This window comes from Notothenia rossii (genome assembly GCF_949606895.1).
Source record: "Notothenia rossii genome assembly, chromosome: 8".
Taxonomy (NCBI): Eukaryota; Metazoa; Chordata; class Actinopteri; order Perciformes; family Nototheniidae; genus Notothenia; species Notothenia rossii.
This window is the reverse complement of record NC_136906.1, coordinates 22,715,251-22,727,779: the sequence shown is the minus strand read 5'-3', so window position 1 is coordinate 22,727,779 and position 12,529 is coordinate 22,715,251. Positions and strand designations below refer to the sequence as shown.

The following is a 12,529-nucleotide window of genomic DNA, read 5'->3' as shown; positions in this document are numbered from 1 at the left end:
TCTTATCATGTAGAGGGCCAGAGAGCGAGAGGCACAACTAACACCGCACACATTTTCTTAGAGAAGAGGGTTGCACAGTCTTTGTTTGTCAGTTCCACAGGATGATCAAAAACAACTATTTGTACTGCTTCCCATAAGGCCTGTAACTTATGATTGTTTCCATGATCAATAATGTGTGCTGTTTTTTTAATAAATCAATTAATCTTTGCAGTCTTAAATGCAGAAATGCTACTTTGTCACTGCGGCTTGATAAATGACTGGGATGATTATTAACATTTCCTGTAGACTGCTTGATTAATGGAGCAATAAAGATAACTTTACTAGGGTTTAATATCTGTTAAAGTTAAAGTTTTTTAAAATAGGGATATATTAAACTCAGCAGGGAACAGCTGAATTGATTCCTTACTGAATGAGGTCCTTCAGGATCTGAGTCTTTGGATTTTTGAGCGCGTTGATTCCCTCCCGCCTCCAAATCTTCCTCTGTCAGGTTCCTGCTAAATCCATTGATCAATATCACTCCCCCCCCAGAGACTTCTCAGGTGGCCCTGTCTTTCACATAAGCTCAGGATCATACCAACGCCCACCTCCCCGAACAGAGCAGTTGAAATCCCTCAGGGATCACTCTCATTACGCCGAGGGAAGCTTTAATCTTGCTCCTATATAGTTTCGTTCTTCTTTAGCGGGAATGAGAGAGGAAGACCCTTATCTCCAATGATGAATTTACTCTAAGACGTAAAAGGGAAAATCAATAGAGCAGGGTTGTACAGAGGAAGGTTGTGACTGTGTGCGGGAGAAAGCACTAAATGAAAGTGAGATATTCAGTGAGCGTAGGGCACAGTGCTCTGGGGTGAAGTGTGTGACTCCCTCGGGAAGACGGGGGGTGAGGGGGAGATGTGTAATGGAACTCCAGTGACTTATGGGCCGGCCCCAGCACTCGATTGGTTTGTTTTTATTGACTGAGACCCCGGGTCCACTTGATATTTGAATAGTAAGGGGGAGAGGGAAGAGAGGGGAAAGGAACAAGGAGAAAGCATGATGGCATTTTTCTAGCCCAAACCAAAACTAATCCAGTGTGTTCCATGTGGTTTAAAGGAAAAGGCTGATCATATACTGTATCACAATATGCCACAAAGCTGGTACTTGAAAAGCCCTATTAAATTGGCTCAAACACTCTGGCTCAAATGTGTATTAAAAGAGAGAAAGTTATTTGGAGATTAATTCAGCCAACTCCGTCCTTGCACTCAACTGAAGAGTTGGATGGAGATTATCAGCAGGTATGCTCACAGTTAACAACCAAATAGGAGTACAATTTACATCAATAAAATAAAGATAGTTAGCTATACATGATTGTACATGATACAAAATATAAAACACACACATTTATATATATACACACATGCATCCACACATTTATACTCATACATAGACTGTACACATACATACAATGCAAACAATACAATATCCCATTCACACAATTAAAAAAGACCACAAAAGACTTCAGTTCTCTCTATAAACACAAAAATGATGAACATAGTGGAGCATTTAGCGAATGAGACATACTGTATGCTTTCCAGAGGAGTGGTTTGAGACTAACAACAGTGAACATTGGAGATAGATCAGGCCAAATGCACGACTCCAAATGAATGATAATGTTGCTCTGTAATTGCTGGATGTGTAAATAAGCAACTGCTGACAAGGAAATAGTCAATGTTGTTTTCAGAGCTTGTTTTCAGAGCTTGTTTTCGCTGCTCCCAGGTGGCAAAACAAATCAATTGTTGCAGGTTTAAATGAAACACACTTTGCTGATGTTATCCTCTATATGAACTTATTTTCTGCAGGTCTTCAGTCTGACCAGGAACCAACCAATCTGGAGGAAAAGCTTGACGAGAGTCCGAGGATTTCAGTCATGCTGACGCCAGTATCCGAGGTTTCCTCCGTGGAGTTGGTCACCCTTTCCCCTCCTCAGATTTCGCCTTCCTCACAGCTCTCAGAGACCGCCTCGGACACCAGCGGCCCTGAAGTCCCCGAGGCCATCGATGCTGAGGGCCCAATCACTGAGGCAGGCAGCCCTGTGGACGCCTCCAGCATAAAGGAGGAGCCACGTACAGATGAGGACCCCGACTCCAACAAGAGCAAGGCTCACCTTCATTGTCCTGTCTGTAAAGTCACAGTCAACTCCACCTCCCAACTGGATGCACATAATAGTGGTATTAGGCTTTTTTACATATGTTACTGACCTTGAACAAATACATTTTAGACATTTACCGTTTCCCTAAAACAGCTCTCTGTTCTCTCCACCAGGTACAAAGCACAAACTGATGCTGGAAGGTCACAGTGTCCTGCCCCGGCGCAGGGGGAAGGTGGTGGCAGCTCGGGCAGGGTGCAAGAGCAAGAGGCTGGCCAGCAAAGGCAGCGTCGGGGTGCCCAGCAAGAACTTTCAGTGTGAAGTGTGTGAGATCTTTGTGAACTCAGAGACACAGCTTAGCCAAGTAAGTGTCAAGAGAAAAACAATAATATGTAGGTTGTGTTGCATATTATGTATAGTTTTCCAATTCATAGACCATTGTGAATCGAGGACATTGTAAAATAAAAACTCAAGTCTGTACAAGTACATGTATGATATCTGGTACAGTATAATCAGATAAAGAAATGGTACAAACGTTTTGGTTATGAAGAGCTTTCCCTCTGGAATACCTCTCTGCTTTCTGTGATGTATGACGTGTATGCTGAGCACGGAAACGAGGGCTTGAGGAAGTCCTGCAGATTGGTCGTGGCAAACTAACCTGAGTATATTGAATTGAAGTACAGTTGACTCTGCAGGGAAGAGCACTCCTGCCCAATCACAACAGGCAGTGGAGAAAGAGTTGCATAATATTACCTCACCTCCACAGAATGAATCTGCCTGCTCAGTTAGCACTTACCTTACACGTTAAGAGATATGAACTTAGACCAAACTGACATATAATGTTACAATCAGAAAAGCTATCAGAAATGCTTTGCTTTAAAATGATAAAAATGCTTGATGCTAATTTGAAAGACCTTACATAACAACACAAGAGACCATTTTAAAACCACCTTGGCTTAAATTAAAGCAGCACTTTCATCTACAGCCACATGATTGCAGCCATTGAGTACATGCAAGCAGCAGCCATTTTTCCACATTAACATCACATCTCACAGATAACATCTGATGCCATGACTAACTGCAAAGCTCTTCAGTGAGCAGGCATTTATTTCACACTCATTATTGCAAGCTACTAATTTCTCCTGTATTAAATGTTCTGATTATGTTGGCATCGAACCAAGTTGGCGAGGTAATTTCTCCTCTTTTGATGTTCATTAAATACTACATCACATTTTCTTGGAAAGTTTGCATAAGCTAGAGTGTGGAAAAGATGCAGGATATGCGGGCGTGTTTGAACAACCGGCCGTGAATGCATTCCACCAGATTTATATAAACAACCTCTATCCCAGGAGAGCATAAGCCTGCCGGTACCGCAGCCAGAGGGAGATAGTGTGGCAGCCGTAGAAAGTAATGTGATGTAATGTATCTGCTCTTCAGTCATACTCAATGTGTATCCATTATTAATCAGCAGATACCATTTGAAGTTGTTCCACTGTGGTACAATAGATGCTTGTTAGCTCACTGACTGTGTTTTCTTCTGGTCTCGGCAGCACATGAATAGCAGAAGGCACAAGGATAGGCTGGCCGGAAAACCACCCAAACCCAAATTTACCCCCCACAGCAAGATCCAGCCAAGCACCAGCTTAGCGGTAAGTCTCAGCATAAAGACACAGACAAACAGAACACTGTCCCCCAAATATGCGCGCATGCACACACACTTAGGGAAGACAAACAACTCGTAATTGCCTTTCTCTTGCAGCAGATATGCTTGAACAGGCTGTACACGTTGGCATAAATTAAGTCTAGCTTGTAAACTAATGCATTTTTAAACACCAATTCATCTCCAGCTACAGTAAACTGATATGAACCTGACTCCGACAGGCATTCCGTTAAGAAACACACACATGGATCTCATTACTTTGGGCTCGGGGGCTTCTACAGTTTGTCTCAGCGAGGCAGCATGCTTGTGTGCCTGTATACTGTCATAGAGGTTAAGCACACTGTTGTTCTCTGTGAGTCCTCTCCCCCTGAGAAAGCTCTAAAATAGTTTGACCATCTCTGTCAACAGCAGCCTGAATCAGCACTCCAGATTAATCAATTCTTTGCTCCTGTCATAAAAACACCTCTCTTTCTCCCCTGACTCCTCCTCCTCCTCCTCCTCCTCCTCCTCCTCCTCCTCTTCTTTTATCATCCTCCAGAATGTGAGATGGAGTGGCTATGCGGGCCTGGCTGTGTCTGCCATGAAGAAAGCGTTCAGCCAGTACAATCTCACCTCCCTCTCCGTGCAGGTCAGTGACAGGAGAGTCTTGGGTGTGATTTATAATAAAACACGTTATTTATGTAGCACCTTTCAAACAGAGTGCTTTACATAAAAAACAGAACACAGTTAAATACAATGAATGAAACTAACTAAAGACCTTGTAAAAGTAAGGAAGTAAAACGAAGTAAGAAAACCATTATAGAACACGACGAGTATAAAAAAGTAATTAAACATAAATAAAAGCCATTCTAAAAAAGTGGATTTTTAAAAGCGCAGATGGAACTCAAAGCCTGGCCGTGGGGCAAGGACTGATCATGAAGAAGTCATGTTTATATTGAAGGGATCATTTAGTTTTCTTTTTCCCCACAATGTTTTACCCATTTATTCAATCAATTGATCAATAAATGAATAAAAAACTTTGATTGATTGATTATTCACTAATGCTGATCTCAATAGAGTATATATTTGGAAAGAGCTATTCCTAAGGTGGTATTCAGGCGCAAACAGGTCATATGAAAATCCGAAGAACTTTCTGTGTGTGTTGGATTTTGCCTGTTTTTGAATTGGCATAGCCTATTTGCTCTTGTATACCACCATACTGTATGTTTCAAGTGCCCCTGATTTCTTGAAGAAAGAAATGTTAGTGTAGAAAGTTGCAATGATCCTATTGTTCTTTCAGTAAGCTAAGAATCATCTAATTTAAGGTTTTTCCAATTCTGTTATGTGCACCGATAATTATAGGAGGCAGCTAAAAAATACCCTGATGAAGAAACTGATTATACAATCTGCATCTTAAACAAATGAACGTCTGGGTTTGTGATCAATTTCTGATCAATTCAGTTACAATAGCATCTTGTTTTCTTCAAATACTCATTTAAAATGTGTTGCTCTATCTGTAACAATGGTAACTGTAGCTCATTGGTATTCTTTTTTATTTATCAAACTGACAGACAAGACTTGATCGCCCAGAACCAAAATTCAAATAATTCAAATAATTGTATGATGCTTGAATCTCCACTTAGTTCCTTTTTTAATCATTAAACTATTTTAGTTGCGTGACAGACGGGTCTGCACATTACGCATATCAAATACTAACTCCTTATAGGCTTGAGAACGTTTATAGTTTGTTCATTCTCAGAGGAAAGCAGCTGTCAGTTTGGATTTATACTTGGATTAAAATGACAGCCCCGGGACACAGCTTCAAGAACTTCAAAAACATTCATAATTTTATCTGTGTGTTCCAAACAAGTTGTGCTCTGCAAATAAGTTGTTAAATATGCTACAAGGAAAAAAGGTGTGTGTGATAAGTGCTGTATTCAGCAATTCTGTTGAAAAACTATTTCCATCAATCTTATAACTGCTGCTACTGCGCTGTGTGAAAGAGCAAACTACAAATGATTTTGATTGATAATGATTTTAATGAAAAAATTTCACTTTATGTCAAAAAGAATCTGAACCATCTTTTAACATCCAAGAGTTTAAAAGTTAAGTGTTGCCATTGGGAAAATATGCTAACGTGTGCCCCCCCCCCCCCTCTCCAGACCAAACTGGCCTTGCAGAAGCAGCTGACCAAGAGCTTGACGACCGGCTTCCTGCCCAGCCCCCTCACCCAGCCCACCCTGTGCACAATGGCTAACCCACTGGCTCTGCGCCACCCAGTGGGCACCACCTTCATCCAGAACCCCTTCCTGGGCCCTGCACTGTTTCGGCCTGCCCCGGGGCCGCTGAGGGCCACACACACACCCTTCATCTTCTCCCCCTACTAAAGACTAAACGCCCTTCCCATCTGAGCTCCACCCTTGTCCCTTTACCAAACCCCAGGCCCTCCTTTAGTGTGTCCCACATGACAAGGCCACACGCAAACTATGCAGCCCGCCTGACTTATAATAGAGAGAGAGCACAAGTCCTCATGCTCAGTAGGCACTTATAGGCCTGACAGCTGTTCCTATCATAAAGGCCAAGATCCCCCATCATGCCTTCTTTCTGCTCCTCTTATAATGACCAAAGGAGCAGGACAGGCCTCCAGAGAGTGACTGGTGCACAGAGGCCGCTTTTATAGCCATTTCATGGGTCATCATGGTTTGGATTATGGATATTATTGTGTAATTTATTAGAGAACAAATATAGACAAGTCTAGATGTATGTTTAGTGTGGTTGCCACAAAAGAAGGTCCCTTTACTTGATGCTCTTTTAAAACGTTTTAACTTATTGGTTTGAGGGTTCAATGAAAGGTTGGAGGATCACAAGTCATTAAAGCAGCTGAACCAGAGGCTTCGTTCTGAATGGCTGGACAGGAGGGTGGCATTGATCAGTATTTTCATGTTACAAGCTTAAAGGATCATCATGTCTCTGATATGGTAATTATCTAAGAGTCCACACTGTGGGGGGTATGTGATGCTATATCTGTATGTTCATTTATTTAAAACCCCACCACCATTTTGCACCTCCAGCTGTTTTTGCAAGCCCTTAACTTTTCTTTCTGAGTCACAGACACAGTCATAGCCCCTCCAGACTTTTTTTCTCTTTCTGTATCCTCAGGTTTAAGCTCTCATTAAGATCAAGAAAAGGTCAGCTTGTCAACTTGACTTTGTTTCAATTTGCAAATCTGTCTTTGGAATTATTTTGTTCAGTGTGTCTTTTATGTAATGCAGTTAAACAGTATGTCTCGCCAAACTAGCGGTACGAAAACATGTGTGCAGCTGTGGATGTCTTACATTGAAAAATGCCATTATTTCTTCCCCCTTGTGGCTGCTCATTTCCTTTCTCCTTCCCCCCACTCTCACCTCGTCGTTGCCCTTGATTTTTCTGTGGCGCGATCTCAGCATGAGATGATGATAAAGAGCATTGAAAGCCTCTCGCACTACACGAATGCGCAAAATCACACATGATAAAACACAATGGATCATTTAAAGACTTGCTTTCAGAGCCCCGCGGAAAGTTTGGATGAGAATGGGGGGTATTTGATTGACAACCTGTCGCAGTGTCAGCGCACAGCGTGGGAGGGAACAAAGCACAGTGCCATGGCAACCACATTAAGAGCACCTTAAAACTGATTTACAAAAGCAATGACAATTGTGTTGATATTTGCCTTTACTTTTTTTACGTTTTGCCCTAGGTGTATGTTTTTACAATCCCAAGTTAGATTGAAAGGGAAAAAAACAATCAGGTGAGAATTTACACGTTATGGTTCATTCATAACTAAGACAAGTCTCTCACATTTAAAGCAATACATTCTGTGAGTTTATGTTTATGATGTGTTTTTAGTGTGTCAATGGCTTTATCTATTCTATACCGTACACACACATGTATGAAGTACTCCAACACAGCCAAGGGTTCACTCTGAATTGAGGGGTGGTCCTGCCAGTGCTGGCCTTGATGCTTGATGCTCACGGTCCATCTCCACGACTCTGGACCGAGCTGTTCCGTTTAAAGCCGCTCTGAGAGGCGGCTTCAGCGCCATATGATGTTCCTGTTTCCCTTTTTAGTGCAGGAGAACTTTTGTATGACTTCCACTGAGCAAAACAACGTTACGTCAGAGACAAGTGTTATGGGATACATGTCAAGTGCATCATCAACTGTCATATTGCTGTTCATGCATGTGGGCCGCCCCACCCCTCCCTCATTACCCAGGACATCTACTGACACTCAAACCCTCCCTCTGCCAGAATGGACTGTTGGCAAGATAGGAGCGTACATGTGACCCTTCCTTCAACAATCATACACAATCATGTATTCTTAAATTACAGTAATGGAGCAGATCCTATGCATTTCTCATTGTGCAATATGTATCGTTGTGTGTGATGCAACAGTGCCATCTGTCGTGAAAACCCTGTAATGCCATCCAGTACTAGTGCTTCTGAAAACCTTTGCTCCGTGTACCTTTCTGTTTAAGAACCCCCAAGTCCTTCTGGGTAAGCGAGGCCATACTGATGTGATTCTCCCAAGTCGCACTACTCAGTGAACCAGCCAGCCTTTAATCTTCATTGTTTGTTTGTTTCTATCGCTCAGTGGGAACTCTGACCTAAAGAACTGAAACCTTCTTAACATAAAGAATCTAGAGATGGAAATTATATGTAGAAATCATAGAGTAACTATAGAGATTTTATCAGAGTTGCTATTGTTATCTGTATCATAAAGAACTGCTATCATAGAAGAGAGTAGATTATGTTATTGTAGGCTCTGTGCGGAATACAGGGAAAGGAAAAATCCTTTGCTTTCTTTTGTTCTTTGTTTGTTTCTTTACATGTTTTTTTTTAAGTACAACAAAACGTATTTAAAACAAAAGTTTAATGAGTGAGTTTTTCTTTCCTTGATGACAGTGACGGAATTAATATTGTAATTCAAGGCCTTTTTACACAATATCCTAAAGTCACATTAGCCAGGCCTTCTCAGGGGTGACAGGTTGAGCAAACGTTAACATGACCATCCATTCAGGGTATCCCTCAATAGCTCTAGGGAGCAGGAAACACTGTACGCATGGATGGATTGAAAAAAGTCAGTGCTGTACCATAGAGAGGACAAGGGATGGATTTTGGACAATAAAGCTTTTAGAACTTGTACAAAAAAATGGTTTGAATGATTATCTGAATGTGTGTGTGTCCCTGCATCATGGGTACAAATGAAAAGCAGCATCCCACAAGGCTGTACTTTGAGTCTTTGATATTTGAGCGGTTGTGTGTGGGTGTGTGAAGAAAAAAACCAAGAGGAGACCCAGGCGGAGTATTGATAATGAATCAACATGAATGCTCAGATTTGCAAAGATGCTGAAAAAAACGACTGTTTCAAAAATATTAACCAGAAATTGAAAACTGAGTATATACAGCTCTCAGGAAATAAAACGGATTTGTATTGTGATCAATTTGTGCTGGCTTCTACGGAAGTGTGCACCTCAACACCCTCACAGAATCTGTTCAGCCCACAGTTATTCCTTTTCCAGTTGTTTCATACAGGCAACTTGTGACAGCAGGACTGGTGTTTGGCCAAGATACGATGGTGAATGCAAATGGAAACAAGTGTCTGAGCTCTCAATGCATCTGTGGCACACAGAGGAGTGATCAAATGATATACCTGAGTGGCTGATGTGCTTTAGAGCCTGGCTAATCTCCTTTATCTACAGATGATTCTCCACAGATGGCCATCGCAGAGTGAATTGTATTCTGGGATGGCTTTAGCGACTGCAGGAAGATCTGGTACTTAACGATGAATCCTCCTGAATTTTTCAACCGCAGCTGTTCGCTTGCCAACATGATACAGTGTTGCCCATCTCTGCTCATCCCTAAAGCCAACTTTACGCAGTGAAACTGAGCAGAGAGACATCTAAACATCTAATCATGTATTTAGCTCTGTATCAATTTTACAGTGTTGCTTGTTTATTTAAAGGAGAGCCCTTGTCCTCTATACGTTCTTTGTGGAAGCACATCGTCCAGGTCTGGTGCCAATCAAAGGGATCCACTAAAGTGAAATGGAAGAAGGACATGCTGACCTTGTTGAACTGTGACACTGGTGTGTATCCGCTGTATTGATCCATTATCTTATCTTACTTCTCTCCATAGAGGGATTGACACCCTTATCTCCTGTTGTGTGTCTTCCCTCAGCTCTAGAGTCAACCCTTGTATAATAAATCAAAAAAGACAAGGCCAGTCCTCGTGGTGCCACACTCAGCTTGATAATTATTGTATCGGAATTATCATGACAAATAATGTAACATTATTTCTAGTTAAAAATGTTATATTTTACAACAGAAGCGTTTATCTGCTGCTGATTTTTGTTTCATTTCTCAGGTTTGCTTTAAATATTGGACACTTGGTAATATGTATTGCTGACGTTACAGAATAGTATTGATCTTGTTTATTTCGGTAATACAATACAATTATGTCTTAGATTCAATTATCAAATCTAAAACATTACTAGTCACTACAGGTCAATTCCTTTTTAGGGGTTATTATTTTATTGCATCTATGGAGTGTTATTCAAATAAAGCAGGATATTTTATATTCAAACTCATTTTAAATCCTCCTAGCCTCACTGACATAGAAGTTATTACATCATTTTAGTGTTGAAGCATTTGACAAAAAAGGCGTCAATATTTCTGCACTGTTTGTACGTCAGGGACAAGGAGACAGATGATTGGAAAGAATCAATTTGTTTTTCAGATCCCACATTGCCTTTATTTATTCCTTTATTGAGCTTAAGTTGTCTTTTTATTGACTATTGAGAGAAATTGTGTCAACATGTCCCCATGGATCCCGAGAGGTGTCAAACTCTTTCATCATATCACAGCACAAACTATGAGCAATAACTAAGATCCAATTATTGCACATTCTGACTTATCCCACATGAAATCCCCCTGTGCTTTTAGGACAAATCACCTGTCTCAGAGGCTCGTTGGCAGCCAGCATGACGACTAACATTTGACATAACTGATGGCTCCAGGGCTGCTGGTATTTCCATCCCCCAGAATAATAAGCCGGATAGCACAGAGAATAAAGGTGGCACTGCCATTTAGACCGTATGTTTTCACTCCTGTGTGGAATTGTTTTGTTAATCTGGTGCCTCGTCGTGATGGGGACAGTGGAAAAAGGGTCAATGCAACATCTTCCAGGAAGATTAAATCTAGTTTATCTTCAAAAAAAAAAACTGAAACAAGTGAGGGATAAAATGTTATCTATTCCCCCTGGGGGAGCAGGATACTCAGCTGCAGTCATAAGACACACAGTCATGCAACAGTAAAAGGGTATTACTGGTAAGGGCATCTCCTTGTTGCTTTGCTGCGACTGAGGCAAGCAAGTGTGCATTTCTCTTTTGTGGTTAGTGTAGTCTGAAGGAAGAAGAAGGTTCATAAATCACACAGGCATGTGACAAATTGATCCCCGCTCTGGCACACTCGCAGGGTTCCATGTTTTGTGTTGTGGATCTTTTTTTCTTTATGTGGGTCACTACATATGTTAAGTCCTTACACAGAAAGGCTTTGAAACGTATTGACAACTTCTCTTCCTTGCCTGTTGAGTGCTGCGCACTGGCTCTAGTCTAGTCATTAAAAAGAACATGATTGAAATGAGATGGTAAATGATAACACCCTCGGGGGAAACTCAGGTGAGTGTACCATCATTTCATAAATGTTCCACTTGAGGTTTTCTCATTATCTTGCATTAACCTATCCAGTCGATATGGCAGTGTGGAACTAGAAGAACATTTCCATTGCCTGGAAATCGTTGACATCGTCTGACCTTCAGTGTTTTCCCTGCCACTCACAGCCTGGTTTGAACAAAGCGAAGGCAGAAACAACAACATTGGTCAGATGGATATAGAATGCCAAACTAATTCATGATACAGAAAATGTTCAATATGTACCTTATTCACTTTAGTGCATTGCAAAATGTTAAGAGACATTTACTCCTGAATGTTTGTCATGAATGTTTGACACATGAAAGACAAATAAATCCTTTACAATGTACTATCATTGATTTATTAACATGTTAAGACATGTTTTAATGAGTCCTCTGACTGTACACCACCACTCTATACAAACAATGTCGTTTAGTGTTGTGAGGACGACAAACGCCTATTACTGACGTTTGATGCAACTAAATTGTCAAATCAGGGCTTTGATTTAAAGATTGTTGTAGCTGCAGATTAGATACAGAATAATGCAGAGATCCTACAATGAATCCATTGTATACGCATGGATATTTATTACCTTTAAAAGATAATTAATAAGCCCTTCTGAGTAGATAGAAATTGTTTTACTGGAATATCAGAGACATCTACTGGCTATGAAAAATACTACAACATAAATTAAAGCTGCAAGCACCAAAGAATGGGACAGATTTTAGATCTGGTACAAAATGTGATGTATATATATCAAAAAATGTTACGAGATCTAAAATATGTCCCATTCTTTGGTGCTTGCAGCTTTAATTTATCTATAAATGTTAAGGCCTTCAAAATAGCAATTTACTTTTAGGAAAAATAATAAGAAATACCTGATGGATAGGCCCTCCACTCTGATTGTTGTTGTTCGGGCCCTAATTAACTATACTAAAAGTCATTGACTGGGATTGGGTTTATTTGTGGATTTGAGTTTTACTCTCACTTAACTTGAGACGGTAACAAGTCGTTTCAGCGGAACATAAAAAATAAAAAAC

General features: G+C 40.8%; 1 protein-coding gene across 2 annotated transcripts in view; it reads left to right on the top strand.

The window, feature by feature from the left end:
• Positions 1–9,239, top strand: part of znf385c (zinc finger protein 385C) — a 143,153-nt gene extending 133,914 nt beyond the window's left edge. For both annotated transcript variants that reach the window (XM_079646537.1, XM_079646538.1), the window contains 5 exons: positions 1,839–2,207; positions 2,302–2,489; positions 3,676–3,774; positions 4,324–4,413; positions 5,927–9,239. In XM_079646537.1, the coding sequence (XP_079502663.1) occupies positions 1,839–2,207; positions 2,302–2,489; positions 3,676–3,774; positions 4,324–4,413; positions 5,927–6,151 (971 nt within the window). In that variant the 3' untranslated portion in view covers positions 6,152–9,239. The remainder of the gene's footprint in view (positions 1–1,838; positions 2,208–2,301; positions 2,490–3,675; positions 3,775–4,323; positions 4,414–5,926) is intronic.
• Positions 9,240–12,529: the final 3,290 nt, after the last annotated feature.